The sequence below is a fragment of the Parus major genome, chromosome 8 (genome assembly GCF_001522545.3).
Source record: "Parus major isolate Abel chromosome 8, Parus_major1.1, whole genome shotgun sequence".
Classification (NCBI taxonomy): Eukaryota; Metazoa; Chordata; class Aves; order Passeriformes; family Paridae; genus Parus; species Parus major.
The window spans coordinates 12,379,462-12,396,382 of record NC_031777.1 but is presented as its reverse complement, the minus strand read 5'-3'; the positions used below and the strand labels follow the sequence as shown (position 1 = coordinate 12,396,382).

Sequence of the window (16,921 nt, the reverse complement as noted above, 5' to 3'; positions counted from 1 at the left end):
CTCTTAGGGAACAAATAAGTGTGAATAACTTAGAATTATCTTAGATGTCCACGAACTACAGTGGTGGAGTAGGGCATTTCTGTGACTATAGCAAAGGGGATTCTTCACTGGTTGCTGAATAAAGACTATTGCAGCTGTTTTCCACACTTAAAAAATTTGAAACCTTCTGTATGCAAATTCCAGTGTGCTCTCAAAATTGGCAAAATTTGACTGTCTCGGTCTGCTCAGGAAGGGGGATTTAATTCTAGAAATAAAGCTTGAATGTTACTCTGTATCAAAGCAAGTACAAATTGCAACCTGCACAGTTCTATTTTCATTTAAACAGTCCATTTCTTTAATGGAAACACCCAGTTCAGAATTACATTTTTACATGTAAAATGCCTTTAATGCTTAGTTGAACTGTTGTATCTGTAATGTTGCTCCTTGATAACCAGGCACTTTGAGAGTTGATTGCAATCTAATCTCATTACAAATATGCTTATAAAGTACTATGAATATCATTCAGATATATTTGTTTGCCATTTTAGCATCCATCCCACTCTTAATGACTAGTCAGTCCATTAGATGCTAGTCCATCAGACTACAACAAATTCTCACTTTCATTGAAAGATCAGTCACAAGTTATCCCAGCTGAATTTTGTCTTTCTGAAGCCATTGCTTTCAAAATGCGTAGCATTATTGTCTTCCTTGACTAGTGATGAATGCTGGCAAAGAAAGGAATAATATTTCCTTGTTATTTTATTTCTGACTTTAAATGCACAGTGTTTTGACTATGCAGGCTAACTGTTTTCAATATGTAAATATAAAAAATATTTTTTCCTCTCATCATCCACATATTTTGTGGAAATCAAAATACATTTTGCAGTGGCTTTTCCTTACATTAAATTGTAACTGTGGATTTTTCAATTTTTGTTTTGGTAAAGCCTTTGCCAAAAGTTTGTTGTGCTTATTAATGAAAAAAATCTGTGACAATACAAATAAAAAAATAGTTTAAGGCAATTTGTGAGGTACATTTGAAAGGCAGAATTATTTTAACTCACTTCAAATAGCACAATATGACACAAAGATGTATTATACATTTAATTTTCATTAAGAAAATAATATCAAGATATACAAATACTTTTAACACTTTATTTGTGTAGGATTTTTATATACATTTTATAGCACGTGGAGATGGCATGAAGTAAGAAAGGGTGTCATGAACTCTTTGTGGCTTTCCAACTGTCTAGCAGAGAGATGGACAGAGTTGCTTCTTGAAATACCTTAGTGCATAAGAAGTTACTCTTAAAAATAAATAACAATTTATTTCATTCCTAAGCAGAGTGGACAAAAACAGCAAACCAGCAGCAGTACTTATATTCAGGTAAGAAAACTTAAAAAGTGTTATAAATATTCTAGACTTTACTACAACAGTGCCCAGCACAACTTAGAAATAAATTATTTTCTGCATTTAAAAATGGATTTTGCAGGTGCAGGTACTTCCATTTCCCTGGCTTTTGCTCATGAAAATACCATCTGATGTTGGTATTCAAATTATTTTGTTCTTGATACTCACAGATGCATTTCCATGTGTGATAGGCTGACATGAAATGAGTGTATTCCACTCAGAGCATAAAGGTCATGGCTCTGGGAGGAAGTAACTCTAGGTTCATTACCACACCATCAGCCCCATACTGATAGATTCAGAGTCCATGCATATTAGACCTCAAATTCCAAAAGTTGTAAAGGGTAGTTGCTGAGCCATATCAAGAATGATGAAAAATCATAATCATGGAACTATGTGCAATGTCTTCCAGCATTGCTTAAAGACATGAAGATAAAGCAACTTGTGTGAAAAAAAAGTGAGGGAATTTTAGAAAATACACAGTGACATCATAAATTATTGCAAACCAAAACTTAAGGATATTGATAGCATGAACTCAACTATGAAGACCCTTTAGGTCTTCCTCCTGTTGAGGGCTGCAGGTAGGAGGGATGCAAAACTGTCAATATTCTCTATAGCACTACGTGGAAACAGAAAACTTTCAAAAGGGTAGGTATGACTTTTAGGGATCAGGGCCACAGGGAGGCCACTGCTCAGCATCACAAATATTCGATATACACAAGGTTGGCAGTCATGGCTTCTGATGAGAATAGGACAGTCTATTGCAGGGCTGTTAGCACACTGCTCTATCTCCTTTGTATTTTTTGAGATATCCCCATGCAGCTGTATTTACATAAACACCACGCTCTTTAAAGAAGCCTCCTTGTCAAAGTGGTAATTATCTTCTCTTTATTTAAAGGGTTCCCAAGGCAGCCAGTCCTATGGCCAGGTGAGACTTTATTGCTGGAATGTGTTAAGCTTTTCTGTCAAAGACTCTCTTGTAAATGGGCTTCAGTGCATGGGCAGTTTTCTTCCTTTCTTGATGTCTCTGAGTGGTGCTTAATTTTAGTTTGTATCACTGAAATATCATGAAGGAAACATTAACAGAGTACAGAGGAAATGGACTTTTCTGTTGCTGCTGCACTGAGACAACACAACTTGGTTTACAAATATCTTCTTACCTTCCTTACAGGTCTACAGACCTCAAAGTGGCAGTTCCTATGGTCAGGTAAGCATCAGTCTGGCACCAGTCAGAATTGAGCATTTCAGAAATGAAGCACCATAAAGGCACTTAGCAGTCCTTCAAAATATGAACTTTAAAGGACATTGTCTCTGAAAGTGTCTCCTCTCACTCAACATTTATGCATATGCTACTTGTTGTTCTGGAATGCCAGTGTGTGAAATCCTCACACTCGGCATCCTCCTGAGAGCCAGAAGACGCCTGGCTCTGCAGCCTTAGGGTGGATCGAGTTTCTCAGGCAGCAGCAGCTCCTATGGCCAGGTAAGCAAACTGGCTGTTCTGCAGGAAATTCTTCACTGATCTCTCTGGCATGACTGGCAGACTTTTGAGAGTGATGTTTCTTTTGGCAGTCTGTGCTTCAGACTCTTGGGCTGTGGCTGCTGCTGAGAGTAGGGCAATGTGCTGCACAGATGTCCAGCTGTTAGCATACTGCTCTGTGTCCTTTGGCACAGGAAGAACCTTTCAGGGAATTCTGCATGCATCTGGATTTCCATATGCATCATGCTCTTTAAAGAAGCCTCCTTGTCAAGGTGTTAATTATCTCTTCTTTATTTAAAGGGTTCCCAAGGCAGCCAGCCCTATGGCCAGGGGAGACTTTGCTGCTCAAATGTGCTGAGCTTTTCTGTAGGAGCCTGTCCTATAAATGAGCTTTGGGGTGTGGGCTTTTTTTCCCCCTTCTGAGAGGTTCTTGACTTGGTTTGTATCACTGAAATAGCATGAGAGAAAAAATAGCATAGTACAGAGGACCTTTAATGGAAGTGGGCTTTTCTTTCTGGTATTCCGTGATTCTGTTGCTGCTGTGCTGGGACTACACTTACACAGCTCTTTTTACAAATGAATCTGTGCCTTTCTTACAGGGCTACCAGCCTCAAGGTGGCAGTTCCTATGGACAGGTAATTGTCAGTCAGAATAGAACATTTGGGAATGTGAAGTGCCATTGCCCTGAAAAGTTACCAGATTTTAAAATGTTCTGTTTTCAATTCAAATGAAATTCTTAACCAATGTATCTCTGAATCCATTTAAAATATTTTGTTGGGAATGTGGTCATTGTGATTTTCATGGATAGATACAGGAATCCTAGATTTCTTCTTGCTATCTTACCTTTACCATGGGTTTGGAACTTTAGAAATTGGTGGTAGAAATAGTCTTTTTGATGATGTTCCCATTCCAGTTGATGTCACAAATATATAGTCAGTTCTTGCTGCCTCCTTTGCTCTCAGCAGAGAAGTTTTATTGAGAAACTGAAGAATATGGGGTCAGGTTCTCAGCTGAATGAAGGGTTGGTCTTGGAGCCTGCAGCCAATGAATGTCTACCTCCCTTCACATTTTTTATGTAAATTAAAGCAGCCCTAAAATAGCTATTAATTTTGTCAGAATCTCTATGTCAGATAACAAAGATAGACAGGATACTTCAAATACTTTTTGGTAATCCCTGTTTTCATAACTCTCCCAGGCAGATGAGTACAGGTCTGCATGTACATGAAACAACTGCTCTTTTTTGAGATTATATTGAAAGCAAATTGCAACAGCAAGTTGCAACCACAATACTTTTATATAACTGATAATATTTTTAAAGTGTGGTCATCCATGGCAAATTTATTCCATCTGCTACTTTGAATTGCATTGGTTTGTTTTCATTTTATGAACCTACATTTTTTCTAAGATTATTTTCTACTTTTTAAAAATTATTTTTCACCCTGATTTTCTTTCAGAGGCAGGAACTTTGCAACTGGGGCCAAGGAAAAATATGAATATATTAAATCAATATTCACCTAGTATGCAACATTAGCCATCTCAGCCCATTGGCTGAAAAACAGAAGGAAAAATAAATATAATAAGAAAATGTTGTGTCCCTTTCTGGAAAACTCTCATAAGATTAGAATAATGTCTGAGACAGATGTCACTCTGCTCTATGATTGGCACTCAGTAAACACACTGTGATCAACTATTTCTCCAGAATAAGAAATATCAAAATAACTCCAGTTAAGCAGTAGTCTTATTCTGTTTTCTTACCCCAAAAATAGACATTAGAGAGGCATCTGCTTCACATATACAATAACTATGAATCAATCATTAATTTCATACAGGTCTACAGACCTCAAAGTGGCAGTTCCTATGGTCAGGTAAGCATCAGTCTGGCACCAGTCAGAATTGAGCATTTCAGAAATGAAGCACCATAAAGGCACTTAGCAGTCCTTCAAAATATGAACTTTAAAGGACATTGTCTCTGAAAGTGTCTCCTCTCACTCAACATTTATGCATATGCTACTTGTTGATCTGGAATGCCAGTGTGTGAAATCCTCACACTCGGCATCCTCCTGAGAGCCAGAAGACGCCTGGCTCTGCACACTGCCCTGCATGGCTTTAGGATGTAGTCGCTTGCTGTTGCTAATGCAGGCTGGATCCCTTACTGAAAGGGAAGTAACCAAATGGTGTCCTTGTCTTAGGGTGGACCGAGTTTCTCAGGCAGCAGCAGCTCCTATGGCCAGGTAAGCAAACTGGCTGTTCTGCAGGAAATTCTTCACTGATCTCTCTGGCATGACTGGCAGACTTTTGAGAGTGATGTTTCTTTTGGCAGTCTGTGCTTCAGACTCTTGGGCTGTGGCTGCTGCTGAGAGTAGGGCAATGTGCTGCACAGATGTCCAGCTGTTAGCATACTGCTCTGTGTCCTTTGGCACAGAGTATTTCCATATGCATCATGGTCTTTAAAGAAGCCTCCTTGTCAAGGTGTTAATTATCTCTTCTTTATTTAAAGGGTTCCCAAGGCAGCCAGCCCTATGGCCAGGGGAGACTTTGCTGCTCAAATGTGCTGAGCTTTTCTGTAGGAGCCTGTCCTGTTAATGGGCTTTGGGGTGTGGGCTTTTTTTTCCTTCTGAGAGATTCTTGACTTGGTTTTTTACCACTGAAATAGCATGAGAGAAAAAATAGCATAGTACAGAGGACCTTTAATGGAAGTGGGCTTTTCTTTCTGGTATTCTGTGGTTCTGTTGCTGCTGTGCTGGGACTACACTTACACAGCTCTTTTTACAAATGAATCTGTGCCTTTCTTACAGGGCTACCAGCCTCAAGGTGGCAGTTCCTATGGACAGGTAATTGTCAGTCATTTATAGAGCATGTATGTGATGTTCCCATGTACGTATTGAGAATTCTGTGGTTTCTTTCTTGAAATAATATAGTGAGTAACTTTTTAGAATTAAGTCTCATTAATTTTTTTTCACATGCAAACTATAGTCTCACTGGAGCATCGTTTTCCCCTGTAGAAAGGAGTGCATGCAGGTGTCAGCTTTCTGATGCACTTTAGTATTCAACATACTCAGCACTTTACCAGATAATGCACAGTAGGATATAGTTGGGTTTGAAGAAGTCTGACAGCTAAAGCCATTGAAAATTCAGATATGTGTTTAAAATACAAGGAGAATAGGAATATTTGGATCATGAGATTTTCTTTTCTTTTTCCTAGCAGGGCGGATCTGTTTCCTACGGTGGCAGCAGTGGTTGTGGACAAGTAAGATGTTTTCTTCAAACTGTTTAAAAACCAGACTGAGCTTTCTTTGCAATACTAACATATTTTTAATAATTTTTATAATGTTTCTTAGTTTGAAATCTATTGTTTTCATTGTTATGTGAACTTATCTAGCACAGAGGTCAAGAAGGGCTGATATTGGTGGCCATTGTAACCAATATGAAGTGGCTTCTCCCATTTAGAGTTACACATGGAAAACAAACAGCTCATCTGTCTCCTCAATAAGAATATAAAATCTTTGCACAGGAATTTTTGGATGTTACTCCATTTATTTTCTCTAGAAAATTATAGGATTGGAGAATGTCTCAAATGGAATAAGAATTAGATTAGCAGTTTTCATCCTGGTTCCATTTCAACTTGTATGTCTAAAATGGTGTAAAGACAATGTCTTTGATGATGAGATCCTAGGTGAAAGGAGCATAAATGAAGCCAATAGTAAACCTACCTTTGAATAAATATATTGACCAAAGCAACCAGAATGAAAGATAAGTATAAAGCCAGGTGTTTTTAGAAGAAGTATTAGGATTGATGTAAGTTTGGCATGAACAGAAATGCATCTGAAAGCATCACAAGGAGCAGTACAACAAGGACACAGCTACCAGCAATGAAACTGATAAACACTGAAGAATGGGTGATTTCCACTATGTGGTGTCACAGGTTGACTTATCAAAAGAATTGCTGTAATCATGGGAGGGTGAAAAACAGGGAAGAACTCTCTCTGTGTACTGCTCTTCATCCTGTTCTCACAAAATATACCCAGGCAAATGAATAGCTCTGAACAGAAGTCTTGCCTAAAATCCATGGTGGTGAATCTAGCCCGAGACTGATGGTCACATTTAGATAGATGGTCACCCAGCTGTAACAGTTACTTCCAAAAAACCCCACCAGGAGTTCATCTTCACCAATCAGGAGGAACTAGGATGATGCAGAGGGACATCAATTATCAACCTACCTCTTTCCATGTGGCTCACAAGTATTTCTTTGATCATTCATGTGCAAGTGTCTTGATGCTTTTATGGGGGTATGAGAGTGACAGAGAGTAAAGCCACCCACTTAAAGGGTTAAATAAAATTAAACTCACCCTCTGTAAAGTTATATGTTGAGTTTTGTTACACTGATTCTCACTTAGGAAAATTTAAGGAAGCTAATTACTTTGCAAGAAAAATGGCATTTAACTTTTTGTTTGGTTGTTTTTTGACAGGGTGTCTCCTATGATAGCAATCCCTGTCACCAGGTAAATGGTCTTTCTCCTCTTATTTTAGGGTGCATTAGAAATCAGTTTTGCCACTAAACCAATTAGTTCCAAATTCAGATTCATATTGCACAAATCCATGTAATCTTATACATTTTGAGATTAGAATTCACTATCTTCCTATTCACAGGATTGTCATGGGGGCTTTGATGTCTTTTTTGCCATTTTTTCCTAGCATTACATTTTGAAATGTCTAGTTCTATAGAACATTAAGGCCAGATTCTGGAAAGAAGAAGTTTGCTGGGAAGTTGTTTCACTGGCATGACTTAAATCAAGGCTGGAGCTCACCAGCTTCTCTCTTCCTATCAAAATCCAGAAAATATTTTAGAACCACCACTCAAGGTCCCCAAAACAAACTGAGTTTGTGCAGTGAACTATTGATAGCCACCTGTGTATTTGTTACAAATGGAGCTGTACAAACCACTATCCTAGAAGATGTCAGCTAGGTTTAAAGAAGTCATCTGTGATGTTAAAAATTAAGCAGAAAATGGCAACAGATTAGTTCCTTTTTATTCATGATACTTCTTTTGATTATTACTGAGTTTTCACAAGAAACAGTAAAATTGGACAGATTAATTGCTTCAACAAATGCTGTGTTTTAACATTATTATATATACTATATATAAAAATATTTTCTATATTTATATATAGAATATAAATATTTACTATATGTATAAGTATGCAAACAATATCGATGTTGTTACAATATATTATTATAATGTGGTACATCATATACAATGCACTGTATGTAATATATTATTGTAATTTGACAGAACTATATATTAAATAGGTAGATATTATTTTATAATAGCTTTTAATTTTTAAGAGGACTTATTTCTTTTTAAGACTAAAGAAAATGCTTAAATTTTGTTCTAAAATCTTCTAGAACATTGAAAGATAATACTTTTTATTTAATTTTTCATTCACTGTTCTGAATGAAGCCTCAGTCCCATTTTAGAGAATGGCAAATATCCCACCTACTTCAATAGTTCATTATTTCATTATTCTATTTATGCAAATTGGACACTAAAACTTCTACAAATGTCTTTTCTGATTTCACTACAAGGAGTTACATTCCTCTATAAAGAGGGCACATTGAAACATACTGAGTGTTTTATTTAAAACCTTTTCCTCAAGGCCACTGTATCTCAAAGGTCACAGCTTTGTGTAATAATGCTACCAGGGGAATTTGTATTAATTCATTCCATTTGTATAAATTAGGTTTTCTATAGGAGAAAAAAAATGATACATTCTCTAGAGAGTGTTCAGAATGGAACTCATCTGTGCACTAGACATTAAAGTTAGATGTTTGACTTCTTTGATTTATCTCTCATCTAGTATTTACCATTGCACTACTGGCAATCTGCGCTCATTACATTAGAAATTATATCCATATTGTACATCTGCCTCCGCTTCTTACTCTTCCTAAGCAAGTATCATAGCTTTCAAAAATATTCCATGGCCAAACAATGAGTTCTAAAGCATTTTTGTCTGATTTACAGGGTGGATCACAGGGTAGTCAGGTGGGTACATCTTTATTATCCATTGGTAAAAACTTTTAAAGCAAATCTGATCCACACTACAGTTTTCTTGCTCATGGGGATATAGACTCTTGCAGAGTCTCTCAGTGTCCAGTCTGTAAGTCATTCTCTGCAAACATACTTTTTATCAGCTCCGAAATTCCGCTTACATAAAAGTGGAAGTTGCATAGAACTTCCATAGAACTCAGCAACTTAGGATATCTGTATGCTTTCAGATAAAATTCAGCTCTCCAGCATTATGACTATTGCTGTTTTGTTTTCACAGAGTGGCTCATATTCCTCACAAAACTATGGTGGTAGCCAAGTAAGTATTGCCTCCCCCAGAGGTTTTATGATGGTTTTAACTTCTGTGATGACTGATCAATATCTGATCAGCAATATGGTAATGTAAATTCTAATTACTTTGTTGTTTTTGTTTCTTAGCAGAGTGGATCATCATACTCCCAAAATTATGGTGACAACCAGGTAGGTAGACACCTGGTAGATTTTGTGGTAAGAGAAAACCTTACCAGATTTTCTCCTGATAAGAATTTTTATAATACTTGATAATTTATCCAGATGTCTTGAAAATTGTATTTGTTAAAAAGAACCTAGGAAATTGTTTATTCTAGCTTTACAGCCTCTGAACCAAATCACAGTTTCTTCTGAAGTTTATATTTGTTTGTTTCATAGGATGGATCCTACTCACAAAACTATGGTGGTGGCCAAGTAAGTAATACTCTATTTCACTACTTACATATCTCTTCATATAAACTTTAGCTTCTGCTCAAAGTCAGGTTTTCTATATTCTAACTTTCTCCAATTTTGATTGGGTTTTTTTATTTATTTTAAAGGGTGGATCATCCTCAGACACCTATTATGACAGTCAGGTAAGTAGTTATTTCCTTCTCCTAGTTACATATTATTTGTAGTCCCTGCATCAGCTTTCTCAAAAATCTAATAAAATGTAATTGTTTCTGTGCTCTCTGTGGTTTAGATTTGTTTTGCTGGGTTTTTTTTCTTTACTGAAGATTGGAATATTCCCTGTCATCTACTACTGCAACTATGGATTTGGCTCCTTTTTGTCTTACAAAGATCCTAATTAAATTTGACTCAGCTTCTTTGCATGAGCATCTCCTCTGTAAAAAAGGAGTAAACATGAAAGTGTATTTTTAGCAATTAATTTTTGTGAGGAAATAACTGGTATCTTATCTCCTTCTAGGAGTCACAAGATTCCTCATATGATAATAATCCCAATGCTTGTGATGATGTGAGTATGCTTTCCCTAATGTATTTTCATCACTATATTTTTCACCACAACATTTTTCACGTAGATGAGAAAATATTGCTCTGCTAGATGCAGTCTTTGGAGCAAAATGATCCAGAAAAAATGCTGAGTTTCCACACTAACAGCTGCTTCAGCAACTGCTTCTTGCTGAAAATTTTCATATATATATATATATATATATATATATATAGAGAGAGAGAGAGAGAGAGAGAGAGAGAGAGAGAGATACAATTAGTGTTTTTAAATGCTTTTAACTTGTTGAAACGAAATATGAATAAAAATACTTCAATGGCTTTGTAGTAACAGATATTTTTGTAAAATCTAAGGGTGCATTTTACATTAATTAAAAAATACCCCAAAAACTGCAAGGAAACCTTTAAGTACACACAATGAATGCAAGAAGAAGTGACAGATATTCCACAGCTTTTCATGTTACATTTGTACCAGTCTAAGGTTATTACAATGCTTTTAGACTGGAATGGTAGAATTTCAAACTAATTTAGACAAAACTGTGGAGAATGAGAGCAATAAGTAATTTTTGTTATGTCCGTATGCAGCATCAGAAACAATTTGTTTTCTTTAAGCTTCCTTTATTTAAATAATTCTTAAAAAAGGGAAATCATGTATTCTTTTCCAGAATGACATTACCTATAGTGCCAATAGTCAGGTAAGCACTTTGTTTGTTCTGTAGTGTTCAAATTCTAATGATTAATGACAATGTTAGTAACTGAACACTTCTATATTAGACCTTTAGTATATGATTGCTTTATAATACTCTTCAAAAAGTTAATGATTTCTCAGTACTCAAGGCTGCTGCACAGTTACTAATAATAATGATGATAAGTATATATACTTATACATTTTCTTCAAAATTGATCTACTTTGGATAATTTGGGAATTAACCACCTGTGTACATGAGGCATGTAGCCATCTCAAGCTTTTCTAGCTTGTTCAGATTTAATGTTACTTACGTGCTGATATTGTAAAGTAACATTTGTGCCTGGTATTACCCACTATTACTTTCTCTGCCAAGATTTTCCATCTGTCCTACAAGCAGAAACAGTGATTAACATGAATAGATTGTGACCAAGCAAATACACTATTGTGTAAATAAATTACATTTTCTCTATTTGTTTCTGTTCATAAAGCTTATTCCATCTATCACAGCCTCCTTTTGTTTTACTGCCATCTAGAGTAACCTGTCATCAGCTGCTTGCCTTTTCAGTTCTCGGCTATTCACTATTCTGCTTCATTGTTTTCCCTATTTTTCCTCTGTAGGACTTAAGTACTGCACCAAACTTATTTTTGAAAGTACAGAGGCCTTATGAAAACATCTTTTGTTTTGGCTTGTATTTACCCTGAATGCATTGCACTAGGTTCAATTCAAAATGTTCTGAAAAAAAAATCCTTCATCAGCAAGCCCTGTTTAGGACCCTCTTCACCTCCTCCTTTGTTCATGAAAGATGTTAGTATTCCCTTGGTTATCTCCATCCAGTCTGTGTGGCTGGACTGCATTGTAAAAGAGTTTGCTTCTAAATTTTCTCACAAAGAAGGACAGGGAATGCTAAAAACTTTTTAAAAAAAAAAAAAAAAAAAAGAGAAAAAGGATCCTTATACCGATTGTATACTAAACTACAGTGGTTCAGCTGAGGGAGACTCCCCTAAGCAGGAACTTCTGTTGGAAGAGAGAAATTGAAAACAGACAAAGAATATGCTTTTAAATACTCTTACTGCTGATAAAAAGGAAATCTCCAGACATTTGCCTTTTTTTGCTTTTTCCAAACATCACCTTGACAAGTAGTATATTTTTGCTAAAATATTTCATGTAGACAACTACAGCTATAAAGCACTAACAGGCTTGTGGCTCCTTTGCAGCGTTCTGGTTGTACAAAGAAGAAAGTTGTTGTTGCCCGAGTAAGTAACACTTTTTTTCTTCTACTTTTTGCCTGTTTGTAGGATTTTAGTCCCAACTATACCTAATCTGTCTTAATTATACCTATCTTTTCCCTAATCACGTTTATAGTAGTTAATACCCTCCTACATAAGGGAAAAGTAAAATAAAATTACTTGGGTGTTTGGTCTTTGGATGAATCTCTTTAAAGGAGGTATATATATGAAAAAAAAAAAGACATGAAAATCATGCTTTGAAGTAGAGGGCAGCTCAAATTTCTGTTCTTCATTAAGCACGTACAGAGTTGGTCCAAGCTTAAGTTAAAATTAAATGAGTATCATACAAACAAGAACAGCTAACATTTTAGCTGAAGGAAGACAGAATAATAAGTAAGAAATAATAATGTTTCCTAATTTATTATGCTCAGTAGTTGTGTAGGAGATACAGACACCTGTATTGTATAGTTGCAAGTCAGATTCAGCAGTAGCCTATAAAAACTATGTGCAAATAGCCTTTATTTTATAATTATGCTTTCCTACTCAATGTATACAATAATGGGTCTGGAGCACTTATAAAGAAATAATATGGAAGAAAAAAAAAACTATCACTGATCATGGAATTTTCATCTCCTAATTGTAAATGTTATTGTTTTTTTAACAGGACACATCACATGTTTTAAGCAGAAGAGCCTATGATGTACAGGTAAACTATTCCTGTCCCTTTTTCTGAGCTACTGCTGGTAGTAGTAAGCTTATAGCTCCTTGTGTATTACCTACAAAACAGTGTCCAAAAAAAAGAACTGATTCTCTTTAGGGTTAGGTAGCTTTTTTTCCTAATAGAACTATGCATTTTATTGTATTACCCTTACAGACACCTGTCATTTTTTTTGTTTCTTTACAGAATGCATCTTCTTCAAATAGCAGCCACTCTGACGTGCAGGTAGTAATCTAGTGTCAACTGTATGATATATCAAGGAGTTTTCTGATAAATTATGTTTCATTTTGAAAGTTACGTTCTAGTAATTTTTCTGTGCTAAAGGATTCTATTTTGATTTGACAGCATTTTCCCTATAATGTTATAATTTTGCACTGTTGTAAATAGTGATATTAGACCTACAATATACAGATTCTTCTATTCCTTCACGCCACTAAGCAGATAAGAATAGCAGGTGTTTCTTTGCATAACATTTTGTAAAATTAGTTTGAAAAACACAAACTATATAGTTTCAGATTCTTATTTTATAAACATTTTTGCATTCTTGATTGTAATGACCATACATAGTTTCATTTTGCATTTGGTAAGTAGGTACATCTTGGGGATTACATACTTCTGTTACAAAAGTAGGTCCAACTTTCATATTCTGTAGGATTATGTACTGCTGAAGCAGTGTTTATATTAGAGAATTAATGTGAAGTTCAACTGATGCAGAGTGGCACCTTGTTCTGCTTTTCTTAATATCTTGGATTTGTACCCAACAACTTCCCAGGAGTTTGAAATCCTACTACACCCAGTATAAAGTAAATTTAACAGTAGCATAGTCCTCTGTCTCAGAGAGTTTGAAATTTAATTCAATATTGCAGACAGATCTCTGAGCTCTGGAAGGTTCTTTAATTAGTTTCCCTAATGCCTATTGCCTGTGAATTGTATCAAGCCACTTAATTAGGTTTCATCCTAATCTATCTTTTCACAATAATTCAACAGGTTATGTTAATTGGTGCAGGGAAATAATAGAGTTTGTAATAGCGTTTTTCACTATCTAGTTTTATACTTTACATTATAATAAAATGCTTTAATAAAACATAATTGTTTCCTTCACAGGGTGGATCATTTATTGCAACCAGCGGATCAAGTAATCAGGTCAGGATTTTCTTTATTTTGAGCTAGTCTTGTTCAGATAGCTTCTGAGTAATTAAACTAATTAAATTCAGAAATAGGAATTTAAGTAATTTTACATTGGAAGACTGGTGATGCTATCCATTAATTTGTAAATGAAGTGACCCTATTCGTATTAAATTTATCAGAAATGGCTGTCTGAAATAACTTTTTAGCACTGTTTCAATATAATGTGTTTTAAGGGTAATAGCTCAATGGGATACTCCTGAACTGAAACTTCTCTCTTGCTGAGGCATCTGCCATTGAGATATCCCACTGAGAGATGCACTATCAGACTGACTTCCAAAGCAAAGGTTAACTGTACAGCTGTGCTGTCCCCTCACTTGTTCTAGGTACAGCAAAGGTCACACCTTCTCTGCAGTCCTTCTGTTTCTTCCCTTAAACAGTTTTGCATCTGAAATAAGATTTTATTTTAAATTTCCACAAAGCAATAATTGTTTCCTCTTTTTTTAAAAATTTGTAGGGTGGTTGCATTTGTCCTGATGGAAGCAGCGGTCATAGACAGGTAATTATTTTTCTGAGTTTATACTTCCTTCTCCATAATGGAGTATTTTGAATTAATCACCTTGTAAATATGGACATTTGGTTAACACTAATGATGATTTCCTTAGTATGGGTAGAAGCATATACAATTAAATGAAAGAATGAGTTCCACTTAGCTGCATAATTACTATTTGACCACTAATTTTCTGTAACTATGCTTGGTGATCCACATGCTCTGTCACTTGACTATTATGTGACATCTATTAATTGTTTTCAAAATCCAGTCAATGTACTTTGTAGTAACCACAGTACTTACTTTTATCCAGCTTAGTTTCCTTGTCCTTCTCACTGATGCAATAAAATACTGTGACTAAAAATATCAAAATATGATAAATATTTCAAAACACAGTCTCTTAAATAAGCATTTAACTGTCCTTTCCCCTAAAGAGAATAATTGAAATTTCAATGTCAGTTGCACTGGATAAACTTTTCTCTTAGGCAATTACTCTGGACCAGGAAAAAGACCAAGAAATGTGCTTATGTGGGCATTATAGACTAGCTTTACCAGGCTTCTGGCTTTTAAAGCCACCTTGGATTTCAAAGTAACCTGTCTTCTACCAGGATACATACTTCTGAATCTTTTATTGAAGCTGTATGTAATTAAACCCACTTGAATGGTGTAGTATTTTTTTAGTTTTGGATTTCAACAAGAAGCATTTTGTGAATTATTCTTTCTGTAAAAACCCCCAAGCTATTTAAACAAACTAATTGTATAGGCAAATTCCTGCTTTCTGAACTTAACTTCATTAACTTAAAATATAGCAACAGCTATTTTGGTCAGGTACAATACCACCTCTTTGATCTAATTGAGGCTAAGCAGTAATCATGGCCTACATGCTTTAAAACATAAACTAGGCTATTAAAATAAATAATACTGAAACTTCATTAAGGAAAAAACTTTTTATTTGTTGCATGATTGTATAAAAAAAATCCATTTATAAGGAAAAAGGTGGAGATTTTTACGCAAGTGTTTTCATTCTAATAAACATTTTTCTTTGCATGCTTTAATTGTTGCAAAAAATGTTTTCAACAGAAATCTAGCACAGCTTGATTGAGGAAAGTGTATTTAGTTGCTATCAACAAAAATTTTCAACATGAAGAAAATAAGACATCAAAATTGGACAGATTAGAAAAACAGTTCTCAATGCAGATGTGTCAACTTTGATACACAAGAGACTTATTTTCCAATTTGCAATCTTATCAGGTGATCAAATTAATTTATGATAAATTATGTAGACTTGATCTTTGCTTTTGTGGTCTTATTTTAATTTTCTGTCCAGGGCCTCCTACACATGGTAGCTACAGTGCTAACAGCAGCATGTAAACAGATTGGCCATGATAGGTTACATTCTAATAACAATAGAAAAGCAAGGTATAGGTAGACATATATGTCTAAATAAACTAAATAAATCTTACATAAAAGAGAGTCATCTGCTTCATAGGGAAGTGGTCACAGCACCAGTCTGACAGTTCAGTAAGCGTTTGGACAATGCTCTCAGGCACATGGTGTGACTCTTGGGAATGTCCTGCACAGGATGAGGGGTTTGACCTGATTATCCTTTGGAGTCCCTTCCAATTCAGTTTGTTCTGTGATTCTGTGATTCCTTGAAGGTACTTCAGCAAAGGAGAAAAATTTTTGCAAAAAGCTTTCTTTTAGATTTAAAAGGTGGGAGTTACACAAAAGTCTCTTCAAACTTTGAAAATATTATGAATTAGGAGTCAGAGCTGTACATATTTAAACCATCTGGTTTCAAAGGAGAAAATGGGTTTACTTATGTGTGTCCTCAAATTCCTCACACTTCAATTATTCTGCTTTTTCTCCAAGCTTCATTTAAAGACAAGATCTTAGTCTAAAAGTAGTCTCAGAGGAAGCAGTCTAACCATAGAATAATACTTCCCCTGTTTTGTATATAACAGGGAAATGACAGAGTGAATGTTAGGAACTGGTAAATAGTCTTCTCCTTTAAGCAGTGAGCTGAAAAATATGCTCTCCTAAATACTCTTTATACTTTGGAAGTCCCGTATTCTGGCAGTTTTTAAAAAGACCATAAAGGTCATGATCATCTATGAAAATACAAAGTCTTCAAGGTATGATATAGGATTCTGCAATTAGAAAGAGTAAAACTAAATGTTAGTGCTATTCAGATCTTTTAACCTGAACAGGAAATAAGATAACCTGCTACAGGTTTCCTTATCTCTAAAAAAAGTATGAAACCAGCATTCTCTTTTAATGTTTGCTGTAAAGTTTTCTTTGAAAGAATAATAGAATATTATATATTGAATATTATATACAGAATAATAGAATAAGAATAAAGAAATTCACAGTGGACTTATTTATGTAAAAGTCTGTTTGCAAGAAAATAGCTAGTCTGTGTTTTCATTTCAGGGAGCCCCAGGTTCTTCATACA

At 35.3% G+C, this 16,921-nt stretch overlaps 1 protein-coding gene across 1 annotated transcript in view; it reads left to right on the top strand.

The window, feature by feature from the left end:
• The first annotated feature begins 44 nt into the window (after positions 1–44).
• Positions 45–16,921, top strand: part of LOC117244789 (loricrin-like) — a 31,128-nt gene continuing 14,251 nt past the window's right edge. The window contains exons 1-20 of the mRNA XM_033516454.1: positions 45–68; positions 1,319–1,363; positions 2,283–2,312; positions 2,556–2,591; positions 2,823–2,864; positions 5,657–5,692; positions 6,064–6,108; positions 7,328–7,360; positions 8,881–8,901; positions 9,185–9,223; positions 9,343–9,384; positions 9,592–9,627; positions 9,753–9,788; positions 10,121–10,168; positions 10,824–10,853; positions 12,062–12,100; positions 12,738–12,779; positions 12,978–13,016; positions 13,896–13,934; positions 14,434–14,475. Coding sequence (XP_033372345.1) covers positions 45–68; positions 1,319–1,363; positions 2,283–2,312; positions 2,556–2,591; positions 2,823–2,864; positions 5,657–5,692; positions 6,064–6,108; positions 7,328–7,360; positions 8,881–8,901; positions 9,185–9,223; positions 9,343–9,384; positions 9,592–9,627; positions 9,753–9,788; positions 10,121–10,168; positions 10,824–10,853; positions 12,062–12,100; positions 12,738–12,779; positions 12,978–13,016; positions 13,896–13,934; positions 14,434–14,475 — 744 coding nt within the window. The remainder of the gene's footprint in view (positions 69–1,318; positions 1,364–2,282; positions 2,313–2,555; positions 2,592–2,822; positions 2,865–5,656; positions 5,693–6,063; positions 6,109–7,327; positions 7,361–8,880; positions 8,902–9,184; positions 9,224–9,342; positions 9,385–9,591; positions 9,628–9,752; positions 9,789–10,120; positions 10,169–10,823; positions 10,854–12,061; positions 12,101–12,737; positions 12,780–12,977; positions 13,017–13,895; positions 13,935–14,433; positions 14,476–16,921) is intronic.